The sequence below is a fragment of the Apodemus sylvaticus genome, chromosome 8, assembly GCF_947179515.1.
Source record: "Apodemus sylvaticus chromosome 8, mApoSyl1.1, whole genome shotgun sequence".
Classification (NCBI taxonomy): Eukaryota; Metazoa; Chordata; class Mammalia; order Rodentia; family Muridae; genus Apodemus; species Apodemus sylvaticus.
This window is the reverse complement of record NC_067479.1, coordinates 68,215,585-68,238,588: the sequence shown is the minus strand read 5'-3', so window position 1 is coordinate 68,238,588 and position 23,004 is coordinate 68,215,585. Positions and strand designations below refer to the sequence as shown.

The 23,004-nt window shown below is 42.8% G+C and overlaps 1 protein-coding gene across 5 annotated transcripts in view; it reads left to right on the top strand.

The window, feature by feature from the left end:
* Positions 1-22,964, top strand: part of Rcbtb1 (RCC1 and BTB domain containing protein 1) — a 35,133-nt gene extending 12,169 nt beyond the window's left edge. For 4 of the 5 annotated variants that reach the window (XM_052191300.1, XM_052191299.1, XM_052191297.1 and 1 more), the window contains 9 exons: positions 2,370-2,536; positions 6,121-6,279; positions 8,881-8,988; positions 9,831-9,973; positions 11,551-11,741; positions 13,496-13,622; positions 15,155-15,306; positions 15,684-15,814; positions 20,837-22,964. In XM_052191300.1, coding sequence (XP_052047260.1) covers positions 2,370-2,536; positions 6,121-6,279; positions 8,881-8,988; positions 9,831-9,973; positions 11,551-11,741; positions 13,496-13,622; positions 15,155-15,306; positions 15,684-15,814; positions 20,837-20,977 — 1,319 coding nt within the window. In that variant the 3' untranslated portion in view covers positions 20,978-22,964. The remainder of the gene's footprint in view (positions 1-2,369; positions 2,537-6,120; positions 6,280-8,880; positions 8,989-9,830; positions 9,974-11,550; positions 11,742-13,495; positions 13,623-15,154; positions 15,307-15,683; positions 15,815-20,836) is intronic. The other variant, XM_052191301.1, reaches the window with a different exon arrangement.
* The last annotated feature ends 40 nt before the right edge of the window (positions 22,965-23,004 follow it).

Below are 23,004 nucleotides of genomic sequence, written 5' to 3'. Positions count from 1 at the left end.
TTACAGATGCATGTCATCATATCCAGCTTTCTTTTTTACGTAGGTTGCATAGCATGGACCTTTATCCACTGAACCATTTACTGCCTATTTTCTCTCCTATTTTTAAAATAAGATACTTCTGTTTCTACATCTGAGTTTTCAATTCAGCTTTGTATTGTGGCAGATAGAATTTAGCTCTTTGTCTTCTCTGTTTCTTGCCTTTATCCCTTAAACACGGGGATACTACCATTTCAGTTAAATGAGTATTGCCATTTTCATTATTGGGGACCGTGTAAGTCTTATTTATAGCTGGGCCTCTCCCTTTCTATATGACCCCCTCCCCCACACACACTCCCAGTTCCTGAGGTTGATAATTGCTTAGAGCATTTTCACTTACTGAGGCCTATGCCATCTATCATGAACATGTGTCCAACCTTTCTACAGAATATTACATATCAGATCATCTCTGGAGCCCCATTTCCTTTAGAACTGTGAACTTGACAGCTGCCTGCCCAAAGCTTCTCTTTCACTGTCATCCTCACGTTATCCTTTCTCGTTCCCATTTGTGTGTGTGTGTGTGTGTGTGTGTGTGTGTGTGTGTGTTTCTGGTGTTGTCCTCCTTGGATTTTACCCTCACCTGGTGAAACACATTCTCTAGAAACATTGCAAGAAAGGGGCATGAGAGAATCTGAGGCTGTCTTCAGACGTCACTATTTTACTCTTACTGATGTGACTCAGTGGTTTGGCTCACCTCAAGATTTTAGGGTGGAAGAGTTTTTCTTGTAATTTTCAATCATGGCACTTTTTAAGATGTGGTATTGACACTAATTCCTCCTTGACCTCCATCCTTTCTGTGTGTGCACGTGTGGAGGCTGGTGGTCAGTGTTACTCTATTCCCACCTGCGACTTTGGACATGGTTTCTCACCAGCCTGGAGTCTATCCATTGACTAGATTGGTTGGCCAGTGAGCACCCTGGATCCTCCTGCTGCTGCCTTCCAGTTCTGCAGTCACTCTGCATGTTGTCAGGCCCTGCTAGTCACACATGTACTAGAGGCTTGGACATGCTCAAGCCTGTGAACCTTTGACCCACAGACCCACTTTTACTCTTTTGTCTGAAGCAAAGAGAGAGGCCCAGCTATAAATTATACATACACAGTCATACATAGTCTCCAGTAATGAACATGGCAATACTCACTTAACTGAAAGTAGTATCCCTGTGTGTAAAGGATAAAGGCAAGAAAGAAGACAAAGAGCTAAATTCTGTCTGTCATATTAGAGAGAGGTCTTTTTTTCTTTATTCCAGGTATTTTAAGAGTCATGACTACTCTGGAGTGGATAGTTTTTAGCTTATTAGTAGTCTATAGGTCCTGCCTTCATTGCTAGAAAAGATTTTTACAATTTTTCATAATTTCTTTCTTTCTTCTTTCCTTTTTTTTCTGCTCTGTTCTTTTCGGAATTTTCCTTACATTTAACATTGTGGAAAATTACTAAACTTAATAAAACCCTGTATAAATAAATTTTACTTGTAGCTGTGTTTGTGCATGGTGCATGTGTGCATGTGCAAATGTGTGCATCCCAACTGGTAATAACAGGAGAGCCCAGTATGTTCTTGCTGTGAGTCTCTCAGTGGATATTAGCCCAGAAGTTCTGAATACCCAAGACACAATTCACGTATTAAATCATTCACAAGAAGATGGAAGGAGAGGGTGCTGGTCCTGGAAAGGCTTGATGCAGCAATGTAGGGGATTGCCAGGACTGAGAAGTGGGAGGGGGTTGATTGGGGAATGGATGGAGGGAAGAGGGCTTATGGGACTTATGGGGAGGGGAGAACCGGGAAAGGGAAAATCAAGGAATGAAAACAAAGAATATAGAAAATAATAATAAAAAAAAATAGATAAAGCTCACAGAACTTTTAAATTGTAAAAGAAAAAAAATAATGGCACACGTTAGAAATCTAGAGCTGGAGTTGGCTCCCTGCCCACTTCCCCTTTTGGCTTATGCCTTTTCTGATTTGCTTTGTTAAATACAGTATCTATCTGTTTCCCAAAGTTTTTGTCTCATGTAACCAGGGCTGGCCTCAAGTGAATTGTCTAGCCAGTGGTGCCCTTGAACTCTATATCTTCCTGTCCTACTGCAAGAATCCAATCTAGAGACGTCTATTTTTATACATAAACATTGACTTTGGCCACAATGTTGATCTTGTGTATGAGTGCCAAGTCCTGTCATGAAAGGATTGCTTCCGCCTCCATGTTCTTTCTTTAACGCTTCGCTCCCTGACTCCCTACTACTAATGGTCACCTTATAGAGGAGGGCACAAATGCTGACGCAGTGGGAGTTCAGGGTTTACCAGTTCTTGTTGAGCTAGTGCTTCGTATGCTTATGTGTTTAGATGGAGTCGTCTATGCCTGGGGCCATAATGGATACAGCCAGCTGGGGAATGGGACCACCAACCAAGGCATTGCTCCTGTCCAAGTCTGTACTAATCTCTTGATCAAGCAGGTGGTTGAAGTGGCTTGTGGTTCACATCATTCGATGGCTTTAGCAGCTGATGGAGAGGTAAGTGTGCTCTTTGATTTATCTTTAAAAACTGTCATAAACTACATGATACAAAGGTTATTTCCATAAGCTTGTTGAGTGCACAGCTCAGTGGCATAAAGTACAGTCACATTGTTTGGTCTGTCCAATCACAGATCTCTTTCATCCTAAAACGCTGAAGCTCCAAATCTGTTAAATGTCAGTCCTCCTGGATGCTGTAACTAACCACTCTAGGACTGCCTGTACACAGATCAAGTAATGTCTGTCAGTTGGTGACCAATTTCACTTAGCATAGTGTCCTTAAGGTTCATTCATTTCTGTGGTGTGTGAAATTTTCATACATATATGAACAATGTATGTTGATCCTCTCCACCTTACTCCACCACTCTTCTGGATTCCTCCAGCATGCTCCTCCTACTTTTGTATCGCTTTTGGAGGTATGGGGAGGTAACCCACTGAGTTAGTGCTGCTGGACTTTTGTTATCCTGTGAAGATAACCTTAACTGCAATGAGTTCTTTAGAGCACAGTCATGTCTTGTCCAGAAGACAGCATTTCACAGCACTTTTTAAGACTGAATGATATCTCACTTTATATATATATATATTTCATGTGTGTGAAAGGAAGTATTAGGCCCATTTAACTTATCTTGAAGAATATATTGGGCATTCCTACTATTCAGCTATTGTAAAGCTCCCTGCTTCGCTTGTTCCACTTTGTAGCTAAAATAACCAAACAGTAAACCCATGTGAATATATTCTTCCTACAGTAATATTTGTGTTGTGTAGTCAGAATCCCCATTAGCTGGGCTTGCTGTGTAAATGTCCATGGTCACAGCACCTAAGACTTGGAAGCAGGTTGGAGATTTCTAGGCTAACCTTTGCTACAGATGAAGAACTTGTCTCAACAAATGAAAAAATAAACTAACAAAAACTTTTAAACAAATGTTTTTATTGCACTTGTTTACTTGTGTTCACCATGCTCTGCCATGGTGAACATGTGGCAGTCAAGGGAAACCTGTGGAAGTCCTCTCCTTTTACCAGGTTGACCTGGAGATGGAACTCAAGAGCTTTACCCCTGAGCTATCTATCTTGCTTATTTCAAAAAACCCTTTTGATGAGAAAACATAATGTTCAAGTTCATGTTCTTTGCCATTTTTACAAATTGGATGTAATATATAAGGACCCCTTTGTTAGGGTATATTTGGTTTTTAGTGTTTATGATAATGTTGGAGGAAGGCAACTTTCCCAGTACTGCAGTGAGTAACCTGTTCAGCCTCATGTCCCTTGCTTATCTGGAAGAGTGTTCACCCAGTTCACGTTCCCTCTGATCTCACGGGACTGCTGCTCTCCACCTCATGCCTCTGCTCAGGTCTCGCTGGTCTAGTACCATTGGTCTTTGTTATGTAACTTTGATATCCGCCTGTCCAGTCTCACTTCCCTGACCCTCTGTGATGTCTTAAGCATGAATTCGGTCAGTTGCATTGTTCCTTGCTTAAAGTTCTCCAGTGGTGTTAATTAGTTCTACCATGCGGCAACAAGTTAGAGAGAAAAAAGACCACAAAGCTGATGGTAAGGAAGTTTTCATAGTTGGGATGTACCAGAGGTAGGCATAGCACACAGACTATGTCCAAACCCACTGTCTCCTGGCCCATTGTTTGTTCAGAGGAACCATGGTCCCCATTTAAAATAAAAGACAGTGGCACTTTAAAGGAATATTTCAGAAGTACCAGAGGAAAGATTATTGAAGTTAGACAAATTTTGCTTATTTCTGAAGTCTAGATTCTTCCTTTGTTTCCATTGTTAATTTGTATCCATTGTTTTACTTTGGATAATGATGCATTATTAAACTAGATATTTCTATGAATGTCCCTTGGTGAATATAGGGTTATTTTTCTTGAACCTGTAAAATACATATTTCATCTAAGTTTTCACAGTCATAGCACATTTTCTTCAAATATATGAACAGTAGGTTTTACTGTTATTGTCTGGATATCATCAGAATGTGTTGCAGGGAAGGAAGAAGCCAGTGTAGACTATAGAAGCCAGACTGGAGGTGTGTGAGTACTGCTTGTCATAGTGAAGGCATGAGCTGGGGGTAGGGTCTTAGAAATTCTGCTACTGTTGGAAGAGGTTCTTCTGCCATTCCACTCTCCATTTCCTCCTCCGGGTTCCCTACATCTTTCCTAATACATCTCCTCCTAACTTCACCCCATTCTTTGATAAGCCATGAAGGTACAATTAGTACTGCCCATATGTGCATGCATGTGGGGCCATTCACTGGAAATTGGCTCAGGGAGTGTCATAGAAGAAATGGGAAGAAAGTGAGGGCTGGAGGCTGTGTGGAGTGTTGTAAAATATTGTTTTCTGGACATAACATGGTCACCATACTCAGAAATTCACAACAGCTGTGGTTACCCACATACGACCAAGTCAGCCTAACTTTGCACAATAGATGGGGAGATATCACCAGGTTCCACTCCTTACTGAGAACTGTGGGCAGCTGATAGCTGCTGTAGCATAGAAACCTGGTTTTGTGTCTCCAGTAAAAATCTAATGTTCAGAGTGTAGTAAATAATAGCAAAAGTAGGTGGTGCAAAGTTGACATGTAGCAAATGAGAACTCGGCTGTTGCTATATCATGGTGAGAAATTACAGTGAAAAATTATAAGCTTGATGGTTGTTGTAAATGTACTGTGTCAGACATAGGCAAGCATGTTTGTATCTTCACATAATGCCAGAGTTTATAGAGTACAACAGCTTTGGTAGCAATTCCTTAAGTAGCCCAACTTTCCTTGGTACCGTGGCTGAAGGCCATCACAAATTATTTATATTAACTTTCAGACACATGTTATATTGTATATCCCCCCTCTCTGTGAGTGTGTGTGTGTGTGTGTGTGTGTGTGTGTGTGTGTGTGTAAAACATAAATATTATAAAGTGGTTAAAGGAGCCACAGCAGAACTACAGGAGTTTCAAAGAGACTTGAGAGGTAAAAGCTGGTAGAGGTACAAAGACAGTCTTCAGGGGAGCAAATATGAAGCCAGGCTGGAGCTCCCTGGGAGAGGTGCTAGCTGCTGCTGCCGGAGTCAGAGCGTGGGATCAGAGCTGAGCAAGGCATCGGCCTCGTCAGCAGAGGTAGCTGTCCTCTATATGGGGTCCAGGTGCAATGTTGCACCTGGGCCTTAGTCTGGTGTGTCTGAGAAGTTCTTGTGCTTGGCTTTTCTGGTTCCTACAGTCTCAGTTTATTATATGGATAAATGTATATAGTAGCACCCTTACTAATCATTCTCCCGTTATCATCCCTGAATACTGTCTTGTGGATGGTGCCAGACAAATGGTGCTGTTTGCTGACCACTGTGTGCAGGGTCATCCTCCATAGTAGAGTAAAAAGCTGCTTATAAAGTGGACCCTCTCAGGACGAGGTACAGCCAGAAAAACCATTGTACACACTGTGAAGTAACCTAGAGCAGGGCTTCTCCCAGCAGATGAGAGGACTTCCTCCGGGGCCACTGTATGGAATTACCATGAAGATATATGTAGGTAAGTGCACATTAGAGCTTTCAAAGCCATGTCAAAGGTCTGACAACTGGTTTACCCTTCTCTTGTAGTTGTTTGCTTGGGGCTATAACAACTGTGGTCAGGTGGGATCAGGATCTACAGCAAATCAGCCAACTCCGCGGAAAGTTACTAACTGTTTACATACCAAGAGAGTGGTCAACATTGCCTGTGGTCAGACCTCATCCATGGCTGTTCTGGACAGTGGTGAGGTTCGTGTTCTTTATTTCCCTTCCCTCCACCTCCATTTCAAAGGCGCCAGCATGGAGAGGAGAATGTGTCTGAGGACCAGACAGCGAGTGCTCAGTCCTTGGAATGCCTGCAAATCTGAAGACGTCAAGTAAACATTCTAATATGTCTTAATTTTAGCTTTTGTAAGATCCCTGCAGTCACATGGTAAAGGCCGAGGGTGGGGGTAAAGGTTAGATCCACGCAGTCCAGTGAGCATAGGTATTCGGATTCAACATTCTCTACGGAGAAGGAACTACCTTTCTTCCAATGGAAGAATCATCTGTGCATTTTTTAAGTTAGCTGATGAGTTCTTCATAAAACCATCACAGCATCTCAAACGTTTTACTGGAAGAAGCATCATCGTGTTGATCATTGCTAGCTACTTTTCTAAGACTCTTCTCTGCTACCCGGACCATAGTCACTTTTGAACCGATGGTTACTTCTTTGAAGTTGCTGGGGTAGCTTAAATGGACTACCTACCACCTACGCTTTCCTTGGTGAAGGAAATTACTCAGAGTCAACCCAAGTTGACTTTTTTCTTTATTCAATCCTGTTATCATCCCTGAATACATCAGAATTCTGTGGACAGTCATCTAATATCCTCTGTTACAGTGTTCTTCGTGCTTTTACTTTTTTAAGATTTATGTTTATTATTTTTAAATTGTGTGTGTATGTGTACACACAGAGAGAGACACATACACATGAATGCATTGTGCCCATGGAGTTCAGAAGAGGCTGTCAGATCTGCTACAGATGGAATTACAGGCTGGAAACTAGACCGGACATCTTCTAGAGCAGTGCCAGCTCTTAACTGCTGAGCCATCTCCCTAGGCTATTACTCTATTTTTTTAATAAGTTAAACTTTAAAATTAGATTATTACATTAATTTTTACAAAGGGAAAGACAATGAAGCATGCAAATTTGTATACATCTCTATACAACATTAAATAGCCTTTTCTTGATTTTGTTAATAGTCTCATGTGTGTCCTTCTCTACTTTTCTTTATGAGCAGTTATCTACAGATACTTTTTAACAAATGTGACAGTTACACATCTCTGCCTCCCTCTGTTCCCTGGCCTGCTTCACAGCGTGTGCAGTCTCTGGTGTTTCAGACTCTCTGCAGCATTTGTCATAGTCTTGCTTCTATGGTGACGTGTACATGGAACTCTGCTGAAGGGATTTCTTCAGTTGTTTCTGTCGTTTTGCTGTTGTGAATAATGTTGCACTTATTTTCTGTTAATGTGTATATATCTTGATATATTATACAGGTATTTCTTTAGAATAAATTCCTAGAATAGAATTTCTAGGTCATGAAGTAGGTCATTAAGAATATGGACAAGCTATTGCAGATTTCTCTCCAGAAGGCCAGTGCCTGTTAAACTTCTGGCCTTGATGGAATTACTGATGTGGCCACCTCTCTCTCTGCCCCCTCTGCTGTGTCCGAAAGCTCCACTGTGCATTCGCTACATCAGTGCAAGGCTTGGTGCTCCCAGAAATATAAGTAGGCTTCTAATTTGAACTTAATCTTTTAAAATCTGTCCTTCTTAGACTTTATTACTATGACCCTCCTTAGATATTCCAAACCATCCACTCTCCTGACTAGCCTATGGTAGCTACTGCTTTCAGAAAGTGGTGTATGCCACTTACAACACCGAGGGACCACCCGTTCTCTGATTCCCCATCCAGCCCCTTCCTCTCCCGTTCACTCTCTTGGTTCCCTGTCACTTTCTAGCTCAGAGCCTATGAAAGCTCACTTGTTTACTGATGGGATATGAAATTACCTATTAAATAGTTTTTCTGTCTGTCACCCATTTACCCTTCTCTCTGTAATCTTTTAAAAATGAAAGTTTAATTTCTATTTTTAAATATTGTAGTAAAAATTTCTCTTTTGTTTGAGTGTCCCTTTGTTTTTGAGATGGTGTCTTGGTGTGTAGCACTTGCTGGTGTGGTACTTGCTATGCAGCCCAGGCAGGCCTTGAACGTGTGGCAGTCAGTCTCCTTGCCTCAACATCTTAGAGCTAAGATTATAGGCATTCACAAAATAGCTGGCTCTTTCAACCAGTTTGTTTCCTGACTCTCCTTTCCTCCTCCCACTCTTCTACCCACTCACCTTCAGTTTCTCTCTGATGGTCTGTGTGCCTTCTGCCTAGAATGCTATCATCTAACCCTGCTGGGGGCTTCACTTTCTAAAAGCCTTTTCCTAACAGTTCCTCTTAGAAAGAAATCCTGTCCTCACTGTCCTGCACTGCCTTGATGACCTCTGACATGGCTCCGGCTACCCACTCACCGAGAAGACACATGTTCTTTGCCTCAGTTAAATTTTGGCTAAGACTTCTCCTTAGTGCCTTTACTATGTAGGATATATGGTAGGTGCTTCTGATCATTGGCCCTCAACGTCCCCATCTGTGAAGTGGTGAGATGGGAATAGATTGTCAGCTCAGTACTCATCACCCTCAAAGCCTCTGAATTCCACCTGCAGGATCACTTAGTATCCAGTACAGGTTCTGAAGGATCTGATTTGTGTAGGACAGGACTCCTCTTTGCATTGGCAGTTTCCACAGTTCTCTCTCTTCTCCTCTCAGGTGTATGGCTGGGGCTACAATGGCAACGGGCAGCTGGGCTTGGGAAACAATGGCAACCAGTTGACCCCAGTGAGAGTGGCGGCTCTGCACGGCATGTGTGTGAACCAGGTACGCAGTACACTTTCTTGCCAGGCAGCCCTACCATCCTTCCGTGCTTTGATGGTGCTGCCCCATGTCTACTTCTCCCCTCAGGATATCCTTGCTCATTGCACTCGAGCTGGACTGGAGGGAGGGAGGCTTAGCTGCAGCTGTGAGGCCGGAGAAAGCCTTCTGGGAGACAGCTTCAGTGAGACAGCTCATTTGATTGGGGGAACAAAGGCTATTTAAACCTCTGAGGCATGGGAAGAGGCTTTCAGGGAAAATGTACATCATTGGCCAGGGCCAAGGGATTGGGAATTCCTTATTTGCATGAAGAGGTATTCCAGGTGCTGTAACCTGGCCACCAGGCTGTGACCCCCTCAAGGGTGGCAAAGTTGGAGGGATAAGGGCGTGTGTACCATGACATATAGGCCCAGGGCAGGGAAGGAGCAGTCCTTCTCCTGAAGGTCTTGAGACAAGATTTGGGGGTTGGACATGCGTTAACGTCACTCATGCTCCAGCCTACTCCCCACCTCACGGCTCCCACGTGGTGGCTGATAGATTGGGGTTAATTCTTTTGTCATTCACTTCCAACAACTCTTTCTGCCCTCACCTTTTACATTTAATGTTTTAGCCTTCTGATTTTTCCATAGAAAGAGGAAGCCCATGGTATTGGGCATGGTCTTCACAGAATAAGAAGCTCATGAAGAGGTTCAGTGGTCAAAGGGTTGGGTCTCTGGTGCTTCCGACTATCCCAGCAAATGCAGGGCACACATGCAGCTGCCCTGGACTTCTGCAGAGACTCCTGGGCTAACGGGTGGTTGCCCTGCCCGCTGTCTTGTGGTGTGGTGACCATTTGTGTTTCCTTTCAGATTGTCTGTGGTTATGCACATACACTAGCACTCACGGATGAGGGCTTGCTCTATGCCTGGGGAGCTAACACATACGGGCAACTGGGGACCGGAAGTAAAAATAACCTGCTGAGCCCAACGCAGATCATGGCAGAAAAGGAAAGGTAAATTGGCCGTGCCATGCCCTGGAGACTGCATGTGCGGCCTTGGGACTGCAGCAGAGTTGTGGTATTTGGCTTATGACTCTTGCTTATTAACATTCTCATTTTGATCAAGCTGGTTTATGAGTCAAAACGGACATGTGCAATATTGCTCTGTCTTCTGAGACACACACTTGTGATTTGTAGACACTAAACTTCTTGATTCTGAAAGACTGAGAGTTGTCCATTACAAAGGGAGGTTTTCTACGGTCTACACTCATACTGAAATTCAGAGTGTAGCACTAACTTTGTACCAACTAAATTCACTTTTAAATAATTAAAATGGCCTTTTAAAGAGCATTATCTGTTTAAATATTGATTTTTGTTTAATGTCTGCTGTCAGGATAGATACTTAATGTTTATTCGTCATCTGAGTCTTTATGCAGAGAGTTTGTTTGGGATCCTTCCTTAGAGACGCTGAGAAAGGTGAAGCAGGTCTAGCTTTTGGTTTGGAAGGTTCAGGGTCTGGGAGCCCCAGCCCAGTGGTGTCCATCTTAATGAAGATGCTGAACTCAGGATGGAGATGGGGGAAATGTATCTATAAGGAAATGCTGTATTGAAGATAAGATGGCGAGAGCGTCTGGTGGGGGAGAGAGAATAATTGAATAAGGAAAGTGCTTGCAAGTAACAGTTTTATCCCCATAACCCATATTTAAAAAGCCAGATGTGATGGTGTATACTTGTAATCGCAGCACTAGGAAGGTGGAGACAGGGGGATGCCAGGGACTGGCCAGCCTAGCCTATTTGGTGAGTTATGGGCCAGTTAGAGACCCTATCTCAATAAAAAGCTTAAAAGTATCCAGAATTACACCTGAGGTTATCTTCTGGCCTTGACATAAATATGCACTCCACCCTCACCCCCCATGAAAACATACAAACACACACACACACAAGAGAAATAGGTTTTTCTAAGGTTTTGGGTTTTTTTTATGTTTACTATATATATGAGTTTTTACCTGGGTATATATGTTTGCATTGTGTATGTGCTGATGTCCGTGGAGTCAGAACAGCGTCTCGGATCTTCTAGAACTAAAATTACAGTTGATTGTGAACCACATTGGTGCTGTGACCCAAACCTAGGTCCTCTACAAGAACAAAAAAGTGTTCTTAACCTCTAAGCCATCTCTCCAGCCCCAGTATTTTTTGTTTACTGTCTATAATCCCAGAACAGTGAAGATACTTTGTAATTGTCCACTGTCCTCATTGACTTTAGCTTCCAGTCTCTCTCCAGGTTTGCCTCAGCAGTATGTATTACCTATATATCCCAGTCTCAGGATGACTTTAGGTGAGAAGTGGGGCCTCAGAGAGAGACAGGGAAAGAGAGGAGTGTGCATGCGTGTGTGCGTGCGTACATGCATGCATGTAAGGTCGGGGGGAGGGGGGTTCCTGACCTTTGATTTTGTAAGCAGGATTTATTGCTTACATCAGTGATCTTGAGCTGACTTGTGAGCTGTTCAAACATGAACTTCTAAATTACTCTATGGAGTGTGCTAGAGACTGATGTGATAAGGAGGTAACAGGAGTTTTTCTTAACTTTTCAGGGTCATAGAGATTGCAGCCTGTCACTCCACCCACACATCTGCTGCCAAGACGCAGGGTGGGCACGTGTACATGTGGGGCCAGTGCCGGGGCCAGTCAGTGACCCTGCCACACCTCACCCACTTCTCCTGCACCGATGATGTGTTTGCCTGCTTCGGTACCCCGGCTGTCTCATGGCGCCTCCTGTCTGTAGGTAAGCTGCTTGAGTCTGCTTCCACCCAGAGTCACCAAATCCCATTCCCTATGTATCTGATTATTGTAAGTTGTTTAGGTTCTAGGATGTTTTCTGTATGCTAGTTTTAATGCTTTTCTTGAATAATAATCAAATTCATTTATAGGTCATGAAACACTTCTTTGGTCATATTTTTCTTCCCTAACTACTTCTATTTTAGTTGAGTTCATAGTTAACAACAAAATTAACCAGTCTAGTCAAGAGACAGTCCATTGACAGTGCCTGGCACCCACATTGCACCACACGAAGCTCTAAATGTTGTCACAACTCCGAAAGGCAGCCACAACTCACTGAGCAGCCGTGCCTCATCCATGGCCCCTTTCCAGGAAAAAAGAACTAAGCTACTTCTGAGCTTAAGGGGAAACAACATTTTTTTACATTTATTTTACCATCTCAGTTAGTGTAACACAATGCATATTTGCAATAAATACAATGACCAAAAACAGAGAGAGAAGAAAAGAGAAGAAAGGAAAAAGAAAATTGGTTCAGTGGTTCAGTGAGTGGGACCATTTGATTATAATCACATTTATGTTTTGCATACACAGCCAAATAGGTCAGTACAGCACAGCCTGATAGTTCCATTTGTTCTTCCAGCCGGCCTAAGTATGGAAGGCTTCCCCTGGTCTTTGTATGTTAAAGTGCAGAGATCGTTACCGTTTGGAGAGTAAAACTAGCCACTGGCCTTATTTCACACATGGCTGCTTTCCTGGACGTCAGAAGGATTGTATTGGTCATCATAGACCAAGAGGGCAAAGAGTTGTCTCCATTCTGTGAGGAGATGCTGAGGCCCCTATGAAAACCTTTGTTTTGAGCGAGTGGTTGGCCATCATTCATGCCCTGGGCATTCTCACGGTAGCACTCCTGTTGTTTCTCTGAGTGCTGTAGGCTGTAGTGTCAAGGGAGACTGGTTCTTCATATAAGGCCTCACAGTTTTTCAATGCAAGCAACTCCTGGTTCATTCATTGCTCTCAGCCCAGGACAGTGGAGACTTGTGTGCTTTGGCCCAGTACCCATCATCCGGGTAGTGCTTTCTCAGTGTCCTTTGTTAGTTTGTTCCTTCATACATATAAAGTATCGGATGGAGTTGTGCTGGATCCTTGACTGTGTTCACAATAGCACCATGCCCTTGGGTAGACTCACCACAGCAGCTCATGTCAGGTAACACCATCGATTTTCCTGTAAATGCTGGAGTCCTGTACAGGGAAAGATAGCTTGGGAGTAGTATTGCTTTACCATTAATTTTCAGAGCTAATCGCTAAAAAGTTTCTCTGCTTAAGAACTATTTTCATGGTAAGATGTTTTGGATTCTTCACCTTGGTTTGAATATGCCAACTAACTACCCAAATCAGAGCCAAGATGTTCTCAGTGTTTCAGTTAAGAAAAATTAGTAAGCAGTTAATCCCAGAAGAGAAACTACTTAGCTCATGAGAGATCAGTTGTATCCCCTTAAACTACCTGTGAGGTTTATTTTTAGTGCATATTTTCATGTTTAATTACACAGGAAGATTGTCATTTGACTTTCCCGATACTATTTTGTTTTGTTGATAGTTTATAGATGACTTACTTTAATTCTCTGAAGTAGATTGTCAGCTGGGTCATGAGCTTTATTGACCAGAAATAGAGTGGAATTGAACACCATCATTATCTTCTGGAAGCCTTTCACGCCTGACTGTCTCTTGAGCTTTGTGTGTTAACAGTGTCTCTGTTGCCTTCAGAGCATGAAGACTTTTTAACAGTTGCAGAGTCACTGAAGAAGGAATTTGATAGTCCAGAAACTGCTGATCTAAAGTTTCGAATTGATGGGAAATATATTCATGTCCATAAAGCTGTTTTGAAAATTAGGTATGTTTGCATGATTTTGTAGCTATTAGTAACATTACTGTTTCCACTTGTTTATTACATCACAGAATAGACACTCGGAAGAAAAGGTTATGGCAGTACAAAGAAGTATGGCAACTTAGTACTTAGGCAGATAGTTACTGCTTGTTACCCAAGAATATTTTGACTTTTAGGAAATGAGGAGGGTATAAGTACTTAGGTTTTTTGGGATATTCTGTTTTTGTATTCATTTTTTTCTGTTGTTTAATTCTCTGCAGTCCTGGAAATTGTAGCCAGGACTTGTTCATACTAGGCAACTTTTCCAAATTACAAATGGACTAGCAATACAGCTCAGTAATTCAGCACTTGCCTAGCATGGCCAGTGCCCTTGTTTGATTCCCGAACAGTAAAAATAAATGGATTAATATATTAAAAACAGCTTTTGTAGAGACTTTATTTGCAAGCTAAGTTTGTGAATAAATGTCAATATATATCCTCTTCTTCTATTCAAGATCAGTTTTTCCCTTACAGAAAATGTTTATAATCAGGAATGCAAATTGCCAACTAAAGAAAAGTTGTTTAAATAGAATAAGTGGCAGGAGTTCCCAAGTGAATGTGAGGAACTGAGCACTAACTGGTAATGATTGGATGGTTGTTTACTTAGATCACTGCTGCAATGAAAACTCAAACCGTTGAATTAACCACTTAGGTCTTTATGGAGACTCGGTTAAAAACCCATGGGTGGATGGAGATGCAGCTCAGTTGGCAGACTATTTGCCTGCCTTGCCAGAGGCCCTGAGTTAGAACTTGCATTGCAGGACACTAGTGCCTTCCAGCATTTTTTGGGTAGAAGCAGCAGAATAATAAATTTTAAGACAACTGCAAAGCTGAGTTATTAATTCCTTAGACCAATGACTATATGAACCACAAAAGTAGATGAAAAGATGATTAGAATTGTTTTTGCTTATGACTGGTCAACAGAGAGAGAGAGAGAGAGAGAGAGAGAGAGAGAGAGAAAGAGAGAGAGGGAGAGAGAGAGAGAGAGAGAGAATCTGTGTATGTCTCTGTGTGTATCTTCTATAACTTTTGTAACCCATTACTACTCCATTATGCCTTGCCTAGAAATATTTTTTAACTTCTCAAAGTAACTATCCCTGAATCAATATTTTAGGACTCTGAGTGAATATTATGTCTTTCTGTACCATATTTCACTCTACCACTAAGCTTCATCCCCAGCCCTCACTGTATTCTTTAAAATGCATTTCTGCATACATAAAACCAAAAACAAATGATCCAAACATCTGCTTAGAGTGGGGACTGATGGAGATAGTGCTGTTGATATACTACGAGCTTCTGGGCTCTCTAATTGATACTGTTAAATGGTGATACCAAGATAAAAGTGATTTTAATGAAGTGTACAAAAAAGTCCTTGCATAGCAAATACTTGTGGTGCTAATAGTTAGTGATCCCAGCTTACGCCAGCACAGAAGGTAAAAAGTAACTAATATCTGTTTATTTGATCTCAGCCTTTTCATTAGATCTTTGCTTTGTTGTAGGTGTGAGCACTTTCGGTCCATGTTTCAGTCCTATTGGAATGAGGACATGAAGGAGGTGATAGAGATAGACCAGTTTTCTTACCCTGTGTACCGTGCCTTTCTCCAGTACCTCTACACAGACACAGTGGACCTGCCACCTGAGGATGCTATAGGTACTGCATTGGGACTAGCCAGGCCATGTGGCCGCAGCTGTCTCCTGTTCTTAGAGCTGTAACTATAGTAATTTACAGGTGTATTGACTTTTATATACTTAAAAAGTATTTAAGTAAACATCTCTAAAATGTTAGTATAGTTTAAAATTATGGACTTAGTTTGTAATTATAAACCTCTTTTAAATTTTCTAATAGGAAAGTATGAGTTTCTCATGCATTTAACCTTTTAGAAACAAAATAAAGAAGTGAATCTCTTTTTTAACTTTTACTATGGAGGAAATTGTAGAGAGTAAACATGAGCTGCTAACCGTGAAGTGACAGTGTTGTCAGTCACAGTGCACTGCTAGCCGCTGAGATTTAGTTCTTCTGCCTTTTAGGCCTTTTGGACTTGGCAACGTCGTACTGTGAGAACAGACTCAAGAGGCTTTGTCAGCACATCATCAAGCGAGGAATTACTGTGGAGAACGCTTTCTCATTGTTCTCTGCTGCAGTCAGATATGACGCAGAGGTAACCCAGACGTGCCCCAGCTCCCTCACCGTCAGACCACTTCCCTCTCTCCTGTGACACAGCATGGCTAATGTCACCTCTTTTGGTGACTGGGTGACAAACCTCAGATGAAATCTGCCTTTGCTTCTTTACATCTCTGTTCACAGTTCAGAGTCAATGTTTTTCTGCTTCTGCTTTTAAGTAATTGGCGTACATGCACGATGGGAGTATAAAGTGCTGGACTGGCTGGACTGACAGGTAGCATGCTCTGCTTCCGTCTTCTGACTCAGTGCATCTGTCCGTCTCCAGACCCACTCTGCTGAGGCCGCCCTCAGAGGGCCAGGGTGCTATCGGCTTGACATCCGCGTGGGTCTGGAGTTCTGTCACTGTCATGTAACTCAGCTCCTCTGTAAAGAACGTACTGTGTACTACCTCTTTTTTTAATGGTTTTTAGTGCACATGCACTGTGTGTGTGTGTGTGTGTGTGTGTGTGTGTGTACATGTCTGGGTAACTCTGGGGTGTCAGTTTTCCTCTTCCATCTTTACATGGATTCCCAGGATCAGAGTCAGTTGTTGGGCTTGTGCAGCAGATGGCCTTACCCACTGAGCCATCTCAGCAGTTCCCATTTTGCTTGTTTTAAACTTAGTTGGATTTCAAATCTGCATTTCTCAGATTTCTAGAGTCTGATGAGTGAGCCGAGCAGAGCCACAGGTTCTGAGCAGAGCAGAAGCTACCCCTGATCGACCGTGCACTACAGCACCCAGTACCCGCGCTGACCGTCCGCATGGTGGCTCATGCTGTAGACTGTGATACAGGGCCACAGAGCTGCAGGAGACATTGTTAATGAACTCAGGCTCACCTGCTTACTTTTACAGAATCATGAAAAATAGACGGCTGGCTTTGCTAGGGACACTGGAAGCCTGTCTGTTAGAGGTGTTTTCTCATTTGACAGTGCAGTCTCCAATAACTGGGAATTTATCAAAGACACATTCTGGCCCTTGGGGTGTAAAGAGGACAGACTGTGACACTTAGGGATTGAGTTGGCCATTATGCCTTTTGTTTTCAAAATTTATCCTATTTTTGTTTGAGGTTCTTTTGTAGTAATAAATATTTCACAAGGTCAAGTGTAGCTGATTTTGGAGTCTGACAACAAATGGAAATGTGGTTAGTGTGAATTGTAGCTAATGAAAGATGGAGGCGGGGTTGCTTCTTCCCTCCCTCCCTCCCTCCCTCCCTCCCTCCCTCCCTCCCTTCCTCCCTTCCTGTACTGCTGGGAGCCTGTGTTAGACTCATTCTTATACAACAGTATAATTTTAAATTGGGTTGATTTTAACTTTAATTTTTTTCAATTCCTACTTTTAATGTTGGTTCTTAAGGACTTTAACCTCCCTTTTAGCCCACCACCCACCAAAGGTAGGGGGGAAGTGGACCTGTTAGAAAGGTTCTCTGGAGCAGCTGCAGTCAGTGTTGTCTGGAAATCAGTTCACAGGTCAACCATGGCAGCTTGAGCCAATGGCAAAGCTTCATAGATACCTCAGCAGTCCAGTTCGGTAGAGTCAGGATAACAAGCTCCAGTCAGCACTGGTGGCACCACCTAGCAGGACAGCCAGATCTCAACCTCGGCAGGCAGGACTCAGCAGGAGGGACCAGGGCCCACAGGAACTCTAGGAAAACTTCTCAGCTGTGCCTCTCAGTGAAGTGAAGATAGGGCAAACCAGAGACCAACAAGCATTGCACAGCCAGCTGTGTAAGCAAGCCACGCTCAGCTCTAGCTACTGTCCTTCAAGTCCTTGTTATGCCCTTCAGACATCGTGTCCTCCACTGATCTTGCCTCTGCATAGCTGTCCGTTTCAGCTGACATCACTCTGCCGCAGAAGCAGGGAGATGCCACGGCACACCCCCAGAAGGTTTTTGGTGCAGTTTCTCTCTATGGAGTCCTGACAAATAGAGCTCAGCCCCACGGTGTAAGGCAGACTTATACATGCATGTAGTTAGCAAAGAATCTTTTATCACATGTTCTTCCATGTGCTTGCTTTAGCAGGACATCTTTTTGCTTTATGCCTACTTTAGGAAATGTTCCTTCACAAGTCTACCTTAGCCTTTCACCTGAGTCCACTTCAGAAAAACACTCCTTCACGTGTTTGCCCCAGCAGAACACCATCCAACACAACTGGCTTTCCAGAGAACCCTTTTCTCTCCATGCGGGCATTGATTCTAGACTCTTCTTGTGCGTCTCTATACGTTTACATGTTCTATGATCAGTCCTGTTGGTTTACAACAGCCAGAACAACCTGACTAGAGCCCCACAGCCTAGATCCTGTGACTGGAAATTTGTTCCCCACTTTCACCTAAAACATACCTTGAAAAGTTTAGAGGACAGGGCCGGACAGGCACCTTTAATCCCAGCAGTTAGAAGGAAGAGAGACAGGAGGATCTCAGGGAGCTTGAGGCGGCCTGCTTTGCGTACAGAGTTGTAGTCCAGCCAGAGCTGCACAGTGAGACCCTGTCTAAAAAAAGAAAACAAAAACAACCTTACAGGAAGAAGTCTGTGCCACTGCGGCTGGCAGCAGCCCTGTCCTTAGCTCGTCTTCGCTGATATATAAATATATTAAGAGCTGCTCCTTCACAGAGACTACAAATGAATGTGATTACCTGGAGCTTGAAACCATGCAGGCAGAGTCAGTGCTCAAAAACACATGCTAAACTGAATAATCGGATGTTTGAGACACCAAATGTATATATATATATTGAATGGACAAATGCGTTTAAAGCACTTCACTGTAAAGTAGTCAAGATAGCATACAAACCTTAAATTCCACAGATAGGACACATTCAGGGTAGAAAGCAGAGTCCTCATGATACATTTCTTAGCTGTTGATACTGAGCTGAAGGATCGGTGAGTAAATGTTTACGTTTTGTTCCTTATCTTGGGATGTAGTAAGTGACCATAGTATTTATTATGTGTGTTGTTAGTTAATTGACCGGAAGTGACTGAGATTAGTAATCAGTTACAAAATCTAATTTTGGAAGCCCAGCTTTGGGGTAGCGGATGCCGTTGTTATGGCTGTGCCACGAAGATGAAGGCAGTCTATTACTCAGTCACCTGCTTTGTACCTGCCCGACTCCTCCATGCATTCTTTGGGGGAAGCTGATGTATAAAAGAAATGCAGCTTGGTAGCTGTGTGTTCAAAAGCAATGCTATGGGAACATCTTAGGAATGCACACCCTCAGACTGGGTACACTTCACAGAGGACTCGGAAGACTGAAGTGCTCCAGCACAGAGCACTGAGGAACTAAAGCACGCCCTTGGCATAGTAGCTCTTCAGCTGCTGGACGGGATGTGTTCAAACACCAAGGGAAGCACATGATGTCCTCCTCACAGGAGACCTTTCCAGAGAGATGCGATTACTGGGGGAAGTCTTAAACATGTTCTGAAAAACAAAAGTGGAGACCATGCTGGTGGGAAATATTTTGTATTTGACACACTGTGTAAACTATGCAGTTTTGACCAGGCTGAGATGTTGATATTTAGCACCATGAATGGATCTCACTGTTGAGGTAGATAACCCTGACAACCTCTTTCACTGGCCGAGTGATGGTTTAGAAAAGGGGGAGTATTTCACTATTACCACTGTGAAGTCTTGGACTAAGTAAGAACACCTCTGACTAAAGAACCCAAGTGATTGCTGTTTTAGCATTTAAAACAGAGTGCTGGGTCACTACCCCAGTGCTCTAAGAAAATTGATAGAAAAAAATCAACTTGGTTTTCAGATTGATGATTAGAGTAATTTCACCATGAAAGCTTTGGAGTGAGGGTCTGTGGGGGCTCATGGGTAAAGGTACCTGCTATCAGGTTCAGCAGGGAAGCCACACATGAGAAGGAGAGAGCCCGCTCCCACAGGGCCCTGGGAACTCCATGCTCAGGCCTCACATACACACAGAATGGTTTTGTTTTAATTTTGGATTTTTTCTTTCAAATTAGTGATTTAAAAATGTGTTGTTTCCTTCTAATTCCAGTAAATCTGACAGTAGATCTTCCCTAGATCTACTCTGTAATTTCTCCACAGACTTATACATTTTAGTTTCTAGTGCAAGGACTCTCCGTTTACATGCTGTCCTCCCACAGGAAGGTGAGACCCTCCCTCCATCTTAAATGTTGGAGAGGTCCTTACAACCTGCTGATCACACAAGCTTTCATTGAGAAGCTTTTATTTAGCATTGTTTGCTTTCATATATTGGAGTGCTCTCAGTAGACATACCATTTGTATAATAAGTTTTTGTTTGTACTTTTGTCTTAGAAGGCAATACTAGGGCCCTGGTATTGGTGATGTGTGTGGAAACAGATGTTGCTTCTCTTCTGTGCTTCACTGTCTAATGTTGTGAGTTGGCAACTTTCATCCATCTATCTGAGATTGCTAATTTGTAAATACATTTGTCTAGGGTTCATCACAACCTTATGAACAGCATGCTATAAAATGTTGTATGTTATTTGGGGCTTTAAAAATGAAGTCATTTTTATTAGGAGACCTGGAAAGTGAAGTTTGTGAGATTTTTTTTTTTTTGATATCTTTTTAGGTAGACCACATATTTTCATCTATATCCATAAACCTTCTATTCTTTTACCTAGCCTACATCTTAATTTCCTGCTTTTTTTAAATGTAACAAAATACATTCGGACTAAAATGGCATTGGGCGGTCTACATTGCTTTGAGATACTTGCAATATGTGCTAGCTATGGGAGGCCCCAGATGATTTTGTGTGTGTGTGTGTGTGTGTGTGTGTGTGTGTGTGTGTGTGTGTGTGTCTGTCTGTGTGTGTGTGTGAGTGAGTGTGTATCTGTGTCACACTGAGTTAGGGAAAGCTTGCTTGTACTCTGCTGTGAGTAGATGGCAGGTAGTCTTCTGACAACATGGCTGGAGGGATCTGCTCTCCAGCATCTCTCTGGGAAGGGTGAGACAGTTGGGATGAGGGAGGCCGAGCAGCAGTTTCCAGTTAATAAACAAAGGCCTCTCCCTGTTCTTGTTTTTGTTGTATGTGTCCAGGATTTAGAAGAATTCTGCTTTAAGTTTTGCATCAATCATTTGACAGAAGTTACTCAGACTACGGCGTTCTGGCAAATGGACGGTCCCCTGCTAAAGGAGTTCATTGCTAAGGCCAGTAAATGTGGAGCCTTTAAGAACTGAAGCCAAGGCTGCGCTGGGTGTGAGACTCTGGGGCGCTGGGTGGGAGAGCCCTGGGGCGGCGCTGGGGGAGGTGATTCTGCAGGTGAAACCCCACATCAGAAGTAGGGCTCTGCAGGAATATGTGAAGAACATTGGCTTTTTGTGAGTCTGGTTTTTACAACTCTTGTTTCTAGATACATGTATTTTACATGTGTTTTTCTTACATTTGACTGAACATTGGAAAAGGATGAAAGTTTACATGCTTTTGTTCTTTTAATTTTAATGAGAAGACTTTTTAAACTTGTATTAAGAAAGTCAGTAAAACATCCCTGGACCTTTGTCCACAAGCCTTTTCACACGGCCTGTGGAGGGCGGGCCCTGACCAGTGCTCCCTGAGGGCTGCTCACCATCACCATCTTCCTGTGGGGGCACCAGCACTGTGGGGGTCTGAATATACACTAAACCCACTTAAAGAGTCTTTAAGAAATATTTAGGTTTGCTGAGATGCTCTTAAGGGACAGGCACCTAGGGCTGGAAAGATGGCTCAGCAGGTAAGGGCTCTTAGCACTAAGCCTGATGACTCCACTTGAATCCCCAAGATCCACATGGTGGAAAGAGAAAGCTGACTTACAGGTTGTCCTCTTCCTGATACACATGTACCATGTCTACACACAGGCACAATAAAGGAGAAGAATAAGAAATGAAAGATTGAGGTACCTATAGAGAAGAAACGAGAAATGCCTATGAGAAGCTGATGATAAAGGACCTCTGCTTGGGAGAGGAGAGTGTTCCAGAAATTAGAGTCTCCCCTGATTACCCAACAGTGCTTCACTAGGGCTGTGTCTGAGATCAGGGTGCACACCACCCTCCCCTCTCCCTACAATCACTCACAAACACACTCTACACAGCTGCTCTTTTCTGACTTGATGTGATTGTCAAAGCCACGCTTCTTACAGGACTCCATAGAATGCTCACTGTTTTAGGTGCTGGGAGGAGTCTGGGCCAGATTCCATCAAAACTTAATTGAAGTTTCACCTTCACCTCTCCAGTTTTTGTTTCTCTCTTTCTATAATTGTGTTGGCAAACCATCTGTCATACATTAAGCTAGAGCTCCCTAGTCATGCTTTTCCTGAGAAGCTCATTTGTAAAAGACTAGATCAGGCTGGATGGTGACTAAGGCACCGAAGACAGGCAGGCAGTTGACAGACAAGATAAATAGGAACTAGAGCTCAAAGCCCTCTTCCTGATCATGTCACAGTTGTTGCCTGGTGCATTGGCGAGTGACAACAGCCTCCTCAGTGACGGTTTTCCTGGCCAGGATGATGAGTGGACATGAATTTGAATTGCTGTAGGAGATCTTCTGTAGAATTACACTTATGTAGACTTGGGGCCTCAAAGCAGAAACTTTAGAACATTTACTGGTGGTCTTACTTGAAAATTTTCTCCACAGAAAAAGCACAAATTGCAGCTGCAAATACACACCCATAGACAGTTCACCTGACAAAAACAGACTGAGTTCCTGATCCAGCTGAAGACACACTTTTAGCTTGCTGAGCAGCTAGAGTGAGTGAGTGAGTGAGTGAGTGAGTGAGTGAGAGTGAGTGTGTGTGTGTGTGTGTGTGTGTGTGTGTGTGTGTGTGTGTGAGAGAGAGAGAGAGAGAGAGAGAGAGAGAGAGAGAGAGAGAGAGAGAGAGAGAGAGAGAGAGAAAGTATGTAAGTGGGTATGGGTGTGAAAGAAAAGTCCGTTAAAAAGGTGTTGCGAATTTTTTTTTAAATGCAATCTTTTTATTTTTCTACTTGGGTTTGGTTATAATCATAGAAAACAAAAAACTAATCTTGAAATTGGTGTTTTCTTCTGATATAATAATGGAAGCCAGAGAAGTCACATTTCTTAAAAGAGCCCAAACTGTATCCTCGAAGTTACTGGAACAAGTTTTTATGCTTCAGTAATCAGGATGCATTTATGTAATTTCTTGGTTGACATGCTAATAAACTATCTCTTAAGGCACACCTGTGCAGTTGTGGTTGTTTTTTCCCCCTTTAGTAGT